Below are 17,507 nucleotides of genomic sequence, written 5' to 3' on the forward strand. Positions count from 1 at the left end.
CCCCCCTTTGAGAAGTGTTTCTTCTGTGGAAATCTGTAGAATGAATGAATATGTTCTCAGTGTTTTCATGAGAACTTAAGTTGTTATTCTACTTTATTCAATCTACAAGCAATGCTTTTAAACCAGAGGGACTAGACTACTCAACTCTTACAGCTGGTTCTTTTTATGTTTCTGCTTGTAAGAATAAGACAATCTAAGAATCCTAAATGCTTAGGGTTTTCTCAGGTCAATATTCAACGTGCTGTGTTGTCAGTGTTTGGTCCATAACTGCATGCATCTCAGGTTGAAGCTCTGCTGCATATTTTGGTGTATTCTGGTTTATATCTTTTGCTCTTAATGCTGATGAGTATCCTCCACTGCATTAGGAGGAGTGCTCACTTCTGCTCTGGTGAGGCCACTTGTGAAGTACTGGAGTCCCCTGTGTAAGAGACTTGTGGAGCTTTTGGAAGAGTCCAGACAAAGGCCATGAGGATGACTGAGCAAATTGAGCCTGTACTTGCATAGTGGGTTAGGAATGTATTTGAAATGGACATAAAATTAACATGAGCAGGGTGATGCATCTTTAGAAAGTGTTGTAGAAGTGAAAACAATGTCTTATATCCTGAAGTGTTATAATTCAACAAATCTGTTAAATTTTGAATCACTTGACTTTGGTAACAGATATCTTCTAACTAGGCATATCTTTTTCAGATTTTTAAACATCTCAAATAAGTTTAGCTTTCAAATAGTTTTCATGGTTGTAATAACTGTTTTTGTTGCTATTACACAATTTTTTTCTAAAATATTGTAACGAAGCACACTGCCAATTTAAATAATACGATTAAGAGAGGTGTTTTAAATGATTCTTTCATCTTTTGAGAAGATGAGCAAATAAAGGACCTCAACAGTGTGTGTGGGAAAACTAACCTAAATAGTTGCCATATTTCTCTGTAGGTTTGTAATAATGGTAAATTATTTTTAATTATGTAGGAAGTTAGGCTAGAACTGCAATTGCTTCATACAGTGTGCTCTGTTCAATGAAAGGCTTCAAGCAAGGTATGAGTTGTTGCCCATATATTATTTGGGGAATAGTCTTTAACTATTTGTTACGGAGAATTGTTCAATATTGTTTTCTAGAAATAACTGTAATAAGCCCAACTATGTAAAATTTTAACCTTATTCCAGATGTGTTTATGCTTGTCCTTGTGGCTTTAATTTAACTATAGCCTCAGTTTAGATAGCAGTTAATTTTGAAGTAAGTATTAATTACAACAATTCATGTTTATATTTTCTTGATCATTTAAATTGTGGAAAGGTAAGAAAATCAGTTTGGGTTAGTATGGATACACACTTGTATAAGTGAAAAACATTAATCCACAGAATAAGTTTGTATATTTTACATGCTATTCAATATTCTTTTAATAGGCTAAGTTACTTTCATAATTTCGCATGAAATCTTAGGGCTGTACTTAGGTATATACTGTAGTTTCAGGTATATACTGTAGTTTCTGCAGCTACTGAAAATACGTAATTTTTAAAAGTGTATTGGGGAAGACAAGTCATTTGATTTATTCTATGTATTGACTTTACAGCTAGTCCTGCAACCCTCATCACTTCATGTCAGTGAGTCTGTTTTTCTGGTAATTCTATATAGGTGCACGCTGAGCATGCTTACACTCCTTTTCATCTTACCATTTTTAGTTGCATACTGGACATAAAAACGAATTGCTTAGTTCCTCCATTCAGAGATTACTAATTAGCTCTATTTTGTAATATGATATATGCTGCACTTGGAACTGTGATGTGACTGCAGGTTGACAGTGCAATATTTTGAAGCAGTATGAGACAGTGTCAGACAGATCAAGGGTCAACTTGCTACACACATGCACACAACCATCTCCTGAGTTGGAAGGGACTAAGAAGCATCAAGTCCAACTCCTGGCTCTGCAAAGGACAACCCCAAAATCAAACCCTATGTCTGAGAGCATTGTCCAAATGCTTCTTGGAATTTGGCAGCTTGGGACTACAACCACTGCTCTGAGGATCCTGTGCCAGTGCCCATCCACCCTCTCCTGAAGAACCTTTTCCTAACGCCTAACATTTAGATATAGTATTGAGAGACATGGTTTAGTGGGGTTATTGGTGGTAGATGGATGGTTGGACTGGATGATCTTGTAGGTCTTTTCCAACCTAGCTAATTCTATGATTCTGTGATCTAAATGTTTCTTGGACACCTCCACGGACAGTGACTCAACCACCTCCCTGGCCAGCCCATTCCAGCGCCTGACCACTCTTTCAGAAAAGTAGTATTTCCTAATGTCCAGCCTAAATCATCTCAGAGAAATAAAGTTCTAACTTCTATTTAGTTTGTTTTACTAGGAATTTGTGGATGCCTTTTACAACCTACTGTTAAAACATTACGAATGAAGGTTAGCTGAAGCAGATGGAGGGGAGTAGTTACTAGTTTGCAACCAAGTCTGTGTAAACTACTCAGCTGGTCCAGAAAAGGAAGATTAAGTCTGAATAGTCATTATATGTACTAACTGAGAGAACTGCACTAGTATGGTTTTTAAGAGAATGGTATATCCATTCTATCAAAGAAATTGGCAAGGATAAATTATATGTGCTAGCAACAATGTAGCAAGTACTTTTAGGGAAATGATTATTATAAATGATTAAAGCTATTTTAAATAAATACAAGAGATAATTCTAATAAACTTTGATTTGAACCTTGTTGAACGTAGAGTTTCTTGAAAGTAAGCTCCCACTTTGTCTCCAAAAAGTACCTCGTTGCATGAAATTCTGTGCTCTTTGAATCATCTATGATTCTATGATTCTCTTTAATGGCAGGGACAGCCTTAGCTACAGATGTAAATTAGAAGTTGTTTTCCTATTTTTTTTGTAAGTGAAACAGGCTTGTAGAAATGCCTTGTTTCAGCGCTCTTGTATAATAAACTTTATCAGCATTTAAATTTCCTCCTTTTTGTGTCTACTCTCAAGAGTAGTGATTTTCAAATGTACCCTTTAGGTGTTCATCTGGAGTGCTGCATAGTCTTGGATGTTATAAACAAGTGCAAAATAGTTACCTTGGGGCCTTCTCACAGTCTAAGCCAAAAAGAAAGCTACAAACTTAAGCCTATGTTCATCTGAAAGTCTGTTGTTTTTCACATTAGGATTGTTTCATCATAAACCTGTGGACATATGCGATAGAACGGCTTTGCTTGGAGCAATTTGCGTGTGGGCAGATTAGGAACTTGTACAGAATCAGGAAGGAACAGAGAGAAGTCAGTTGAACCAGCTTGTAACAGAGGATTGCAATTACAGTGTCTAAAATTCCCTCCTTTGGAAACCTTTGTGATAACACTTTGATTTCATAGAAAGTCTCCCTCTCACTGTCCTAGAGATCAGTTTGTATCAGAGTTTTCATTTAAATGATCTTGCATTCTACTTGTAGCTGATAACTTGCTTTGATTTGCTTTAATAGAGATATTTGTGGAAATCTGAATGAGTATCACACTAGATTGTCTTTAATGATAGATGTTATCATGTTCAAAATGTTAGATGTGTCAACAAGAAATATGCGGGAAAGTACAAAAAGAAACTGCTATAGCTATTGGCAAAGTTACGCGGAAATATTTTGCACCATTTAAATTGTAAAAGTGATTAAATTTATTTGAGTTACACTGGTCATTACAAAACCAAATGGTTGTTTTTTGGATTTCTTTTTATTTATTAGGAAGGAGCATAACTGCAGATAAAAAACCAAAACAAAACAAAAAAACAGAATAGCAGCATTGAATGGTGGGGGTAAGAATTAGAGGCCTAGGTGCACGAGCAATTTTGTTTTAAGGCATCATTGTCTTCTGCTGTGATCACCAGCTTCTGCGGCTTACAGGCATCCCAGTAATGCAGAATAATAACCATGAGTTGGAATAAATCTGCTCTGATACTTGTTTACTGTGTGCTCACCTGTTTGCATTTTGTGGATGGTAGACAGTGTTTGCTCTGCAGTTCACGTGTACTCCTTCCTACCTCAGATGCTGTTTGTTGCACAGACTGACTTGCTGGCTTGTTCTGACTATGGAATGTTAGCTGTTTACATGTGTAAAAAAGCTCTCTGTTATAGTACTTTTAGTACTTATTTTATTACTTATTTCCAAGAGCCAGTCACCTGTTTTTATTGGCCGTATTCTGCAGGTTAGAGGGTATATGAAATGAGCTTAAGAGTTAGGTAATCTCTCTTAATATGTAACTTGTTTCTGAATAAAAGTGAAAAATATGCAGCAGTTGAAGCAACTACAGATAACATTATTAAAATTCAGAACTTGCTTCTTTATACATGCAAATATTTATTTCTGACACAATTTCTTACCTGCAGTTATTGGTGATTTACCATCTTAGTTGTCATTTCCATTTAATCTTTCAGTCTGATAATATGCCTGTCTAGTCAGTGGAGTTGTTTGCTTGTTTTAAATAAAAATTCCTTGTGCCTTTTCCACAGTGAAGGAATCAGTCATTCTGGTCTAATGTGAGGCAAAAGAAGCTAAAGACCCAGAAATACTGCAGAAAAAACAGCGTCAGCAGCAGCAAAAGAACATTTTTTTAGATATGGGACTTGGCAGTATCTTGCTTCTAGACAGGCACAGCTATGTGATTACAGCAATTTATCATTTTTTAAATTAGTCACTCTTTCACTACTGAGTTTTTTAATTGAAAATATTTATACAAAGCAGAAGACATCTTAGAACGTATTTTTTGGTCAAAAGTCCATTTTGAATATAAAATGTATACAACTATTTTATTTTCAGGGAGTAGTAAATGTGCCTGTATTTTCCTTTTGCATTAAGTAACTTGAATCACTAACTGATACGTTTAAACCTTCTTGGTTGAGTTTAAACTGACTTAAACAAATTGATTGACTATCTAATCTTTTTTTTTAGTGGAAAGTGTTTCATTACAGAGCAGTGCAGACTATGAACTTGGCAACTTTCTGAAACTACAGAGCATGTAGGAATGTCAAAATTTATGATTTTAGGCTCTGGGAATTAAGAAGAAATCTTTCATTGTGTGCATTGAACAAGTGTGGTAGCTTTTATTTGTTTGAATACAGTTAGAGTAGCGGCAAAATATTCGGTCAGAAAATCAAAATCCCTTCCTTTGATTGGAAATAATGGTAACTGTGATTTTTCCAGATTAAACCCCACCAGTTCATGAGTTATGTTTCCATTTTAAGATGCATCCTGCATAAAATGTCAAATTGAATTGTGGATTTCATGCAGTGTTTGATGTTCTGTCAGTTCTGAAAGGAACCAGGCACGCTGAATACTCTTTTTGGCAGGAAGATGATGAGGAAAGTTGTAATTGCTAACACAGTATGTAACAATATAGCTTGCCTCTGATCTTCTGAGGCTTTATGTTGCCTTAAAGGTCCTCTTAAAACTCTACCTCACGTATAGCTCTTCTCAATGCCAGTGTACCCAAATAAGTAATATTAATCTGTATCTTCTCAATGTAATGTCATTTATTTTCTCTGTCACTTTCCATAGAACAACAACAAAAAAATTGTCCTGTTCCATGTGTAAAGTACAAGATAAGTGGTGCTGCATAGGTAGTGTAGATGAATGACTTTCAGTTGCAGTAAGTCTGGCTTCCTAGAAGGTATGTTAACACAACTGAATATTTGCTTTAATAAAAAAAATCCATATTTGTTACTAAATTATGGATGTGATCAGTGTAAAATACACCCAAAATTTTGGGGCAAGTGATTTGTCTTAATATGCTCATGTACTTGAGGGCATTTCCCTTCTAGATCATTAGGAACTACTGACTTACTCATCTGCAGTACCCTGCATCTTTTGAAAAGCTCCGTGATATATTGGTGCTGTGCTGTGAAATACAGTAAGTGCTATATTCTGTCAAAGCTATAAAAGTCAGTAGGAAAAAAAAATGGGTAGTGTACAAATACATGTTTTAGACCTGATGTAAATAATTTCAAGTTGTTGGCAGTTATGCAGTGATGTCTGTGGGTTAGATTACAGATAGCACTGTTTTGCGTGATGGATTTAACAGATATTGGACAAAACGTTACCTTGTGTAAGAACTTATTCATGTTGACTATTTTTTCGTATGTTGTTGCAGTAGAAGGCTGTAGACATGTTGAGCTTATATGACTAGCTACTACGCTTCGAAAGAGGTGACAGATTATTATTTCTAAGATGACTTATGCTGTTATATGACTAAGGTACTTTGAAAAATTATCCTATAAACATTGTAGATTGTAGGATGGGACTTTTCTTTTGGCTCTTAGAACGCATAAAGCATCTGCTGCCTTGCAGGGAAGAAATATGAGCATGTTAGGGAAATATTCTTCCTGTAGAATTACATGTGAGCTACTTGTAGTCGTATAAACAATTAACACGATGTTACTTCATCATTTTAATATTTATGAAGACCAGTGGTTTTTATTTACATTACCACATCTGTATTGGTCAGTGCTTAAAATATAAAATTGAGTTCATTTTCTGTAGCGTTTCGTGATAACTGCTGTGAGTATTGCTTTGCAGCAGTCAGCAACCATGTGCGAGACCTGCTGGAAAATACGTTTTGGACTTTTCCCTCGTGCTCTAATATGACATTAGATTATTTTTTTCTTAGTTAAAATAATACAAAAATGGAATAAACACCTGGGAAGTTCTTTGCTCAAAAGTCTATAGATTATAACCTCTTTGCTTGGTGCCTTTTTCTTGCATTTATTTCCACCTCTGTTACTTCAGATGGTAAGCACTTGGGAGTTGTGATTAGACTTCTGTAAATACATTTGTTTAAATTCAAAAAACGATATAAAAATGATAGAAGATAGTTTTGGCTATAATGTCTTAGTGTTTTGTTGTCATTGTGTTTTCTAATTTTTTGGAGGTACGCTTCAGTGTTTCCAGATGTGGGCCCAGGCACCCTGCTCTGGGTGTTTGTGCTAGAGCTGGGATTGGTCCAGATGAGCCCAGAGGTCCCACCAGTCTCAGCCATCCTGGGATGCTGTGAATATACTGTGTGAGAGTTCACTTCTCAAGCGTGTGTCTGTCTGAGGTGAATCCTCCTGGATGTGTGCCCGCCATCATTTTTCAAATGTTCAGACATTTCATTAGTGCTGTTTATATCCACGCTCTGCTACCCTGAGGACAGAGAATTGACTCCAGCAGCCAGGCTGCTCCGTCTGATCAGTCTTGATAAGGAAAACTGGGCAAAGATCATTTCTCTATTTATGGAGACTGTTAACAAGAAGTAAGCAGTAGCTCTGTTTCAGCGGATCACTGCTGTACTGCGCTGCAATTACTTGGATGTTGTTTACCTCTCGCAAAAAGACTCCTACGCTTGCTATTCAGAAAAGTGAATGACAGATAAGTTGTCATAGTTCGGTCTACAATTTGTGGTTTTTCATGTAGATAAGTAACACAGGCCACATTGTCAATTCTATTCAAAATTTTTTTTCAACCTTCAAATTTATTACTACAATTACTTTAGATTTAAAAAAAAAAAAAAAAAACCTCCACCAGAAGATAAAATATTTTTTTTATGTTGAGTTTGTGATTTGTTTGTATATAAGTAACTGTTTTAGGACAGGAACAACTTCTTTAGAGTAGTAGGAAACTAAATTTGGAAGGAGACACTAGCTTGCATTGTTGTTCCCTTCATGATGGTACGTGATGGAAGTACATCTTATTGGATCGCAGTCACCTGGGATGCTGGCTACATCAGCTGCTTTCTAGTTAGCTGCTAGTAGAAATTTGTCAGCAGTAATTCTGGGTTTGGTTGAGTATGGTGTTTTAAAACCGTGTTTTCCAGTTTGGGTGCCAAGTTTGGGAGGAGAGCTCTGGTTATCAGGAAAAGACTTATTCTTTCAGTATCAGGTGCTTGTTGACCATGAAGTTCAGCACACAGATGCTCAAAGAAGGAGTTCTTAAATAACTCCATCTGTCAAAGCACAACTGGATTTTTAAAAATTGTGCTCTGTTTCTTGGGGCTGTAATAGCTAGAATTTTTGAACAAATGTGGTATAAAAAAATCACTTGAGCTGTAAAGGTACTTGTTTGCCATTCAAAGTGTTTAATGTTTTTCTAAAAGGAAATTGCAGGAGGGCATTGGATATTTATTGCAGTATTGATTTGACTTGGCAAATACACTGATCTCTTTAAGTTTGTGCTCACTGCTTATTTATTTAAATTAAGATGGTTTCAATGCTCAAGCAGATCCTATTCCCGTAACAGAAATGATGAATTAAAAAAAAAAAACAACACATTTACGTTTCCATGATACTGTGTATAAATGATTTTCAGGGTTTTCTTGAATGTCAACTTAAAATTGTTAACAAACTAATTCCCCTGCATTTCATCGTAATTGAAATACAAGAAGAAAAAAAAGCCAGCCATCGCTTCTTCTTAAGCCTCTTATTCAGTCCTGTCTTATCCCTGTCTCAGATAGTGACACCAGATATTTGCATGGACTTTAAATTGTTGTTTTTGCTAATTTTGTTATTAAAACAGGCAACAACAGAGAGACCTTTTATACAAAAGCTGTTTCGACCAATTGCTTCTGGAGGACAGTTGCACACTTTGGGAGATCTTCTAAAAGATGTGTGTCCTAGTGCTATCACCCCTGAAGGTACTGTAGAAATAACTTCTGTCCATGTGTATCATTATGTATTTGTGTACTATATGTAAATAATAAGTAAAGGAAAAAGTTATTTTAATTTTTTTTTTTTTTTGGAGGCAGAATTCTGTTTCAGCACCAGAGTTTAAGATTTCACTCTTGGCCCATTAGAGTTCCCACTGTATATCACCTGCAGTGTTTGAAGAGGATAAAAGTGACTCCTTAGGTACTCCTGAAAAATTAATTTCTGGTAATTTTAATTCAAATCTCACTTATGCCTTTGCCATCATGCTACTCTTAATAAAAACATTCATATTTTCTGCAATTTTAACAAATATCGTAAAGTATAATCAACAGAAGTTTTAAGTTTTGTTTAATTTTGTATTACATTTTCGTATGTCAAACTCCAAAATGAGTTGTAATTTAAGGCTTTTTTTCCTGTGGAAATCTGACCTTTAAAAAGTGTATTAGAAAACAAGAGATTTATGCATGGTTACTAAGAATTCTTGTGTGACTGGATACCAGTTATTTTGTGTAGCATTGTATAATTTTGTACAATAGCATTTCTAATTAGCATTTACAAAGATAAACATTTTTGGATTCTATATTAGCCCAGAGATTACAACTGTTGGAACTCTGATTTACTTTTAAGTAGGGTAAATGTAAAGGTTATGTATTCTGCAAAGTGACATCAAAATTGTCTAATGTGAAATGTTTTCCATTTTTTTCTTACTGTTGTATCTTATCAGTACCTACAAAAGAGGTGATTGTTGTTTGTTTTTTTTAGTCAATAAATCACAATTCATTTTGAGAAACTTATGATAGTTTAGAAAAGATTGTGGTGCAATCTACTGGTGCAGTATTAGCATCTTTTTACAGTACAACGCTAAACTTGAAATCAACGTAAAAAAATTTATGAAATGTCATGGATTTGTTTAAGAAATATGTTGATCTTAGAAATTGTCTGGCATCAAAATATTTTAACTCCTTTTTAACACTTGTTAACACATATAAGCAATGATTTCCAAAAATAACAAAAGATATGAAAAACATGGCATGTTGCTAGCCATGTGCCCCTTTTTCCTAAAACAATTCTAAATTTCAGAGCATTATTTTAGGGAATCATTTTAACTAACTGTCCAAAAGATAAAGTAAGATGCAAATAGCTGCTTGAATGTTGGCACAAACAAATTTAACCATCTTTAAGTACTTGAGTTTCAGGATCCTACAAACAGTAGTGAAAACGAAGTGAATTTGAAAATATGGATAAGAAATATGATGTGTTTTGATTTGAAGACAGGAGCACAAATTAAATGGAAAAAAAACCTCAAAAGCATTTATGCAGAAGTTATTCTAGGACATAAGGGATGCTTAATGTAATTTAATTTTGAGAATCCCAGTTACATGACACTTCCCGTTAAAAGGTATTTTTTTTTCAGAAGTTGACAAAAGCACCAACCTTTAGGAGCAGGATAGAAATTTGCTATACCAGTTGCTTGTTTCATTTTAGTTACGAGCTAAAATAAAAACTGTGCTGTTTACTCAGTGGAGGCAAAAACTGGTAATTATTTGATAGAAAAGAAACTAAAAGTTACTGTTTCTGCACTTAAGAAGACTGCTATTTGGCGGAAGGATTTCTTTGTATTGGAGTATGCCAACCTTTTTGTGTATAAATCTGTTTAGATCTGGCCTACCTTTGATCTTTAAGATTCTACTGAGAAACTTGCACATTGAAGCATTCACTAATTTGATTCTTCACATAGGTGTGAGCTATCTGGGATTCTTTTCCTGCTGGGCAGTTTTGTGTTGTTTGATTGTTCTTATACTCTTGAGTGTTTTCTTCTGTTAAGCAGCAGAAGGAAAGTTGTCTGAGCTAGATGCAGAAAATAATATGAACTCTTGGGAGGTGTGGATATAGACTGGTGCAAAGAGCCTGTGGAGGGGGAGGCAGTCTGACTGAAGAAGTTAGTCTGGAAGACAATGACTGATCATTAAATATGGTGGGGGGAGCGACTATAAACAACGTAGAAGGATGAAAGAGACTGGGGCAAAAGACAAAAAATGGCACAACTGAATACCTGGAGAGAGTAACCGAGATGTGAGATGATAAAAGAATGAGAGAGGAAAGGAAGTGTATTTCAAGTAGATTGTATACTGATATTATACAAGGCATCCATGAAAGATTTTGCACTGGAGCTCTTGCTGGCAAAGTGATTCAGGTGGTCTAGAGACCTGTTTGGAGAAACAAATTGAATTTAAAAATGAGAAGAGAGGTCTGTAGTGGTCTAATGGGAAGAAGAGGTTGGATAGGCAGTCACATGGAGGTAGAGAGAGTTAGATGCTGAACTGTGGAATTAGGGCAGAACAGAGGATGATGGAGAAAGGATCCATTATAGAAAATGACCTGAGAAGCTGGATGCCCGTGATAACAGTGATTCTTGCTGCTGAGGAACATACATGGGGAAGGTCAGTGAACAGAATAGGTATGAAGGGTAGCACTGCATTAGTGCTACGATGTTTCATTAGTGCATATGATTCTTCAGTTCATCATACACTATTCACTGGAGGTTCAGCTTAGCCAGTAAATGAGGGATGGGACCTAAGATAATCAGCCATCTACTCGCCTTAGCCCACTGGGAAGATGTAGCTGGGTGAGGTCAAAAGGGAGGGAAAGAACAGAAAATGCTGGCTGATCTGAGTGATTATTTTTGTCCAGTCAGCAGCTACCTTTTCCCACATGCACTTCAGTTCAATCTTCTGTCTCCCCCTGACTTCTGATAATCGTCTCTACTATGTTCTTCAATGACTTTCCTAGTGATGCTCCCAGTGTGCCATTCATCCTCAGTGATGTAAATCTCTTTTATTCCTTTAAGGCTTTTTTTAGCCGTGGCCTTATTCTTGCTTCTTACCACTCTCCTTCACCCGTAAGAGTTAGCTCTGCACAGTTCTTTTAGCATAGCCTGTTCAGTTTGCTTGTCTTAAAATTAGTCCTACTAAGAATCACTGCAGCGCTCTCCTTCATGCAGTATCTCATCTGTTTCTAGGAATTTTCTTCTGATACACAGGTCACAGTTACTGTCTTTCCATTCTCAGAATGTATGAAAAAGAAGCTTTGATTATTCTTTTAATGCACTTACGTGCTTAATGTACTCATCTCGTTTTTGTATTTGTGATGTATACCATATTATATGGTCATGTTTTCTGTATCACTGAGCTAATTAAAAAAGAACCTTAAAAAAACAACAAACAACCCTCAACTTCTTCCTTTTTGGGCAGGTAGAATAGAGTCCTGCCACTGCTGAATCTCAGCATATCTCTGCTGCTTCAATCTCCATTAAACCCACTTGTTCAATTCAGTTCCTCTCATGCTGTTACACTGGGAGATTAACAAGCTACCTCTGACAATAGATGCCAATGAACTCAAAATGCAGGAGAGACTGTGGAACTGAGAAGTTTCTGATCACTTTGCTCGTAAATGAGAATTTGCAAACATTTTTGGAAACCTGGGATGCTACGTGTAAATGTTTTCCTTCAAATGTAGTTACTTGAATACTTCAAATTCAGAAGGCGTGAGAATTGGAGATTGCTTGTACAGTCTTAATTTCTGTACATGTGCACACCAATCATTTTACTGTTGTTCCCCACCAGCTCTCCCTTTTTTTATTCTCTGAGCCTTGCCTTCCTGGATAGGCGAGGCACATCTTATTGTCTGGGCTGTGTAGTGGAAGATCATTTGGATTGTTGAAATGACAGATGGCAAATGAATGTACTTCAGGAAGCATTATGATTAAGGCAGATGATTATTGTTCTTTAGAATGGTATTCATTTCTTTATCCACTAACAAATTCATTATTATGGGATCCTAGGCAAGCTAAATAGCATGAAACAACCGATTTTAAAGATGGGAGCAGGAGAGGATTCTGGTAAAATTGTGTTCTACTGAAAAGCTTGATTGTTTGTACTTGGAATCAGTGAGAGCTCTGGGGGTTTGAATGTACAAATGCTCAGAACTCTGTAGTAAAGTTCTAGGCCTCTTATTATTCTTCTCTTTCACCCTCCAAAAAATGGATACTTCTGGCCAAAATGTCTTTTTTTACTTCAGTACGTCTCTTTCCACAGGAAAATCTTGATGAAATGTTTTGTGAAGGAAAAACAACCTGTAAGACTGCTTAAACTTAATGATTTAAAGATTTAAAAATTTAAATAACTCCTTGGACCTTTTTTGATACTTTCTAATTTTTGGTTTTTTAAATGTTGTCTTAATTTATAATTTAAATTTACTCTGAGGCATTGAAGTAATGTGACAAAATAAAAGACATTGTTGAATGTATTTTAGAAAATGATGGCAAACTTCTTTCCAAATCTCAACAAGTACTGCAAAAATTCTGAATCTACTCATTTTGTGAGCAAAGAAAATAGTAGCTAATCAAAGGCATGCTTAAGGACATACTAGATATTGGTGAAGTAGTTTTTTCAGTCCTTCTCTTATTTCCAGAAAACAATTTGGATAATTTTCTAAGGCTGTTTTTTAACTCTCTTCTTTGGTGAGTTTATGCATTGGTGACATTTGCTACATCTTTTTGTCAATGCAACACGGTCAGTATGAGCTTTTATTTCTTTCCATTTTCCTCCATCTGTTGTACTTCTTTCTTTTCTTATTCCTCTATGTCCTTGTCTTTTCTAATGACTTTTCAACTGGAAGCTTCATGGTAATTTCTATCTATGGTGACATCCATAACAGAGCTTTGTGCCGTGGGAACACGGAAGATATAAGATTTTCAGACACAGCATTTGTAGCTGTATATGTGAGCTGTTCCTGCTGCCAGACACTTAATGACCACCACAAGAAGAGGGAGGGAACTATTTCAAGAACCACCCATGGTGTCTATATGCCTTTTCTTTAGGAAATATGGATGTAATTAAGACTCTTTTAACTGCGCTGAGAAAATATTTCAATGAAAATAATTTTTATGTACATGGATTTAATACATATACTGATGATCAACTGTTGAAAAATACAATGTTAAGAATGTTGTCAGGAGTAGAAAATGTTACGTGATGACGTTAAAACACACATAATTAAAATGTTCTTGTAAAATACTGAATTGATATTACTGTTCGCAATTGTTTAAATACTGTGTTTTATTTAACTTAAGAAGCTGTTTATTCAAGGCACTTATCATATGTTGAGGTTGTCTAAAGAATAAAAACCTGAGGAATTATTAGCCCCAACATATACTTGCCTGTTTCTCCTCAAGCCGGTCCTTTATTCAGTTATGTATATATTATCCTACTCAATGAATGCTGTACAGTACACACCTCTCTGGGTTACTGAATAGTTTCATCTCTGTCACAGAGTATAGCAGTTCGTAACCCATTTGTCAAAACAATGCCAAGCAACTAGTGGTAATGATGAGAAAGTGGGAAGAAAATCAGTAGTTTGAATTAGAACAAGCACCAAGAAGCCAGTGAATTTCTTAAACTTTTGGAATTGACATTAACCATGTTGATTGTATTTACCTGCAGATCAGACTTCAAAGGTTTGTGGTTCTCTAGATAATATGTAAAGGTACTAGCTATTCATACACTACTGTTTCTGACTTCGAGAAGTATTAGGAATCCTTACTGGATGGTGAGCATTTTAACTTCATTAAATCTTTTGAGGTGAATCTTTGAGATTTCTACAAATCTAGCACATTAAGCTACTTGTATTTAATTCTTAGTTGTAATGATCTTTAGAGCGTGGGTTTTTTTGGTTTTGTGTTTGTTTCTGCTTAGTTATTCATATGTAGAACTGAGGAAAGCTGGACATGTAAGTTTTGGGCAGTGTTTAACTGTTTCTGATCTTGATTCCATCATGGAGTAGCACTATTTCAGATCTCTTTATCAACAGATTTTGACTCATTTTATTTTCATATTGATAGTTCTACAGCTGTTTCCTTTCTTTTTGCATCACATTCCTTCAAAACTTTTATTATAGTCATACTTACTTTGCTTTTATTTGTTGTTCTTTTAATAATCTACTTCTGTGTCCTTTAAAATTCTCTTCTACTTTGCCGGAGCTTATTGTGATCAGGGTTGGAGCTCAATGATCTTCAAGGTCCCTTCCAAACTAAGCCATTCCGTATGATTGTAAGATTTGTATAACTATTTTTGTAGTTCTTCAAACTTCAGATAATTTCCTAGTAGATATTTCAGTGAAGTATTATGTCATTGTCACTTCTGCTTTAATTCCTTCTTGCTTTCCATCCTTTTATTCTGTGGTGTTTGATTATGTACACTTCTGTTTCCTTGACTCTTCCCCCAATTTTTTTGTGCTACTGTATATTAAAACCTAAAATTTACCTAGGAACTGTCTAGACTAGGGACTGTTTGTGTCTCTCTGTCAACATTCATTTCTCAGTTTAAGTTAAAAGTTTTTCAGCTTTTTCAGAGTTGAATGTTGTTGTTATTTAGGTTAGTCCAGAATAGTATACTGAATGTCTCCCTTTTTTTCCACTATTTTATATTCCAGAAATTTTATGAAGATCCTTTCCAGCCACCGGTGAAAACATCCAAGTTTTACTTCTTGTAGACTATGTACTATGTCTTCTTAAATCTAAGCTCATAAAAGATGTCTTTCCTACCTCAACTTGTAATGGCAGCAGTTCTGCTTCTAGAAAAGCAGTCTTCTTTTTAAAAAACAAAAAAACAAAAAACAAAAAACACATTGAGTTACTGTTGTTACAAACAAGACCCAGTGAATTATGGAGCTGCAGGCTGAGATGAAACTTGATATTGTCTAAGGTCTCTTGGACTGGTTTGTTACAGTGTTTATGCATGTAAGGAAGAGAAGATGTTAAAGACCACACTGCTTATTAATATGGCATAAGATCATACAGATAATGTGGCAGAACATGTTACATAAGGGTATTCAAAAATTGCTAACTGACAAAATTAATTGTCTGTGTCTGAAGGGAGATAAAGATCATGGCTGCTTTTCCCTACCATCTTGCTTTATCACTTTACCATTGTCTTACTGAAATTAATTAGATTAGGCTATCTTGTTTACAATGTGAATGTAATTTATGATGGATAAATAGAATTAATTGTTATCTATCTGTTGCAGCTGATTTTATTCACCTGATTATAGGTGTTCCTGCTGCCAATTAAGGGACCTTTGTTTTCTTTGACTTTGAAGTATCAATAGGAAGAAGTCAGTAATTCACAGCAATCAGAAAAAGTTTAGCTCGTGTTTACAAGGTTCCCCTGGAAGTATTCCCAAGGATTCGGATAGAAATGGTGATTCATCTTATTAGAAGAGAATGTACACAGTATGATCCTGTCTTCTCTAGCAATTGTGTAGTTAGTATTGAGTTCAGTAGAATGCCTTGGAGATGCAAAGGGTTAAAATGGTAGAAAGCAGGATTAATCTGGGGAGGGAAAGACTTCTTTCCTCTTCCACGCCAAAAACTTTAGACATTATGCATAATGTTAAGATAAAAAAAAAAAAATTGTATAATGCAGAAGGAAACTGCTTTCTTCCATTACTATCATGTCTAAACAATTCTGGATACAATTTTAATTTACCAGTGTTGTTGAAGTCCTTGTAAAAGTTGTTTTGATTTTTGTCTCATGCTTCCTTGAAGCCCCAAATGGTAAACATTTGGACATAATGACGCAAACAGTAGGCTATCAATCAATCCCAGTTTTCACAGCATTGTTGTTCATTCAGAAAAGCTGTGTGAACTGACCTCTTTCTACAGCAGTGTCATTAGTTCTTTCACAAATAAAATGAGGATCAAAAAGTCTTCCAGAATTTTTCTCTTAAGGCTTGCTGTACTGAATGATATTGTTTAAAAAAAAAAAATGTTAGTAATCAACTGTTTTCAATTAACTCTCAGCTTTTTTTAATGTATTTTGTATGAGAGACTACACATTAATTGTTTTTGTTCTCCCTCAGTTTTCTAAGCATTGACTTCCAGGAAATTAGTCAAACAGAAAATAGAATTTCGATTAGATTTGACATGTGGACTCTTACTTTTGATGCAAGTGACAAGTAATTTAATAGAAGAGTTAAGTATATACCATATGAGTGCCTTTTGGTTGAAGTGAAATAACCATCAGAGCTCAGAACTAGCTGGACTGTGGGTTTACTGTGGGAGTTACAAAGCAAGGAGGAGCAGCTCAGCAGCATCCTAGTCCTCACCGTTTCTTGTGAACTGACTTGGGAATTTTTTACTCCACATCTTTAGCTAGTAAGTCTGACTGTTTGTGCCTTTTGCAGGGCTGGCCTGTGCTTTTCAGTTCTTTTGAGGTGGCAGTGTTGAAATACTTCTCCAGGTCACCAAAATACAGTAACGTATCTTGCAGTCTTAGGCAGTTTAATGACTACACTTTTTTCCCGTATGGGTATGACAATATTGTAAAGGGCTAGAGGCCTTGTAGTGTGCAGATATGCAAAAAGATGTTTAAAATATCAGGGTTTAATTACTGTTAATTCATTTTCTTCTTGCTGTGAGTATCAATTCCAATTCACTGTCTTTTCTACTGTGAGACTCATTTTGTGAGATCAGAACTGAAATTCTGGCTACTACTTAACCCATTCTACCTTCCTTCTGTCTTTGACTCGATGGTGCTCTCCATGTTAAAGGAGGTCTTCACAAATGCTGTCTCCTATTTGGTGTGGGTTGTCATTTGTCTGTTTTCCCATCTAGGCCATCTGCTTAGATTGTCCTTCTGTAGCTGACTTCCCTCTTCCCCCGAACCTTCTCATACCTGTTTGACCCAGTTCCTTATTTTAAGTTGAAGTGGATTTTTTTTATTTTTCTGTATTAAAATTACGTACCTTTTGATTTAGTAGACCTTTTTGATCAAAAGGGAGGTAAGTCCAGAGGCTGGCTTGA

The 17,507-nt window shown here is 35.6% G+C and overlaps 1 protein-coding gene across 4 annotated transcripts in view; it reads left to right on the plus strand.

The window, feature by feature from the left end:
- ATG5 (autophagy related 5) overlaps positions 1-17,507 on the plus strand; it is a 76,351-nt gene that overhangs the window by 40,384 nt on the left and 18,460 nt on the right. For all 4 annotated transcript variants that reach the window (XR_002436347.1, XM_021389579.1, XM_021389580.1 and 1 more), the window contains exon 7: positions 8,517-8,634. Coding sequence is in view for 3 of the 4 variants with exons in the window: in XM_021389579.1 (XP_021245254.1) it covers positions 8,517-8,634 (118 nt within the window). In the remaining variant the exon portion in view is untranslated. The remainder of the gene's footprint in view (positions 1-8,516; positions 8,635-17,507) is intronic.

The sequence above is a fragment of the Numida meleagris genome, chromosome 3 (assembly GCF_002078875.1).
Source record: "Numida meleagris isolate 19003 breed g44 Domestic line chromosome 3, NumMel1.0, whole genome shotgun sequence".
Classification (NCBI taxonomy): domain Eukaryota; kingdom Metazoa; phylum Chordata; class Aves; order Galliformes; family Numididae; genus Numida; species Numida meleagris.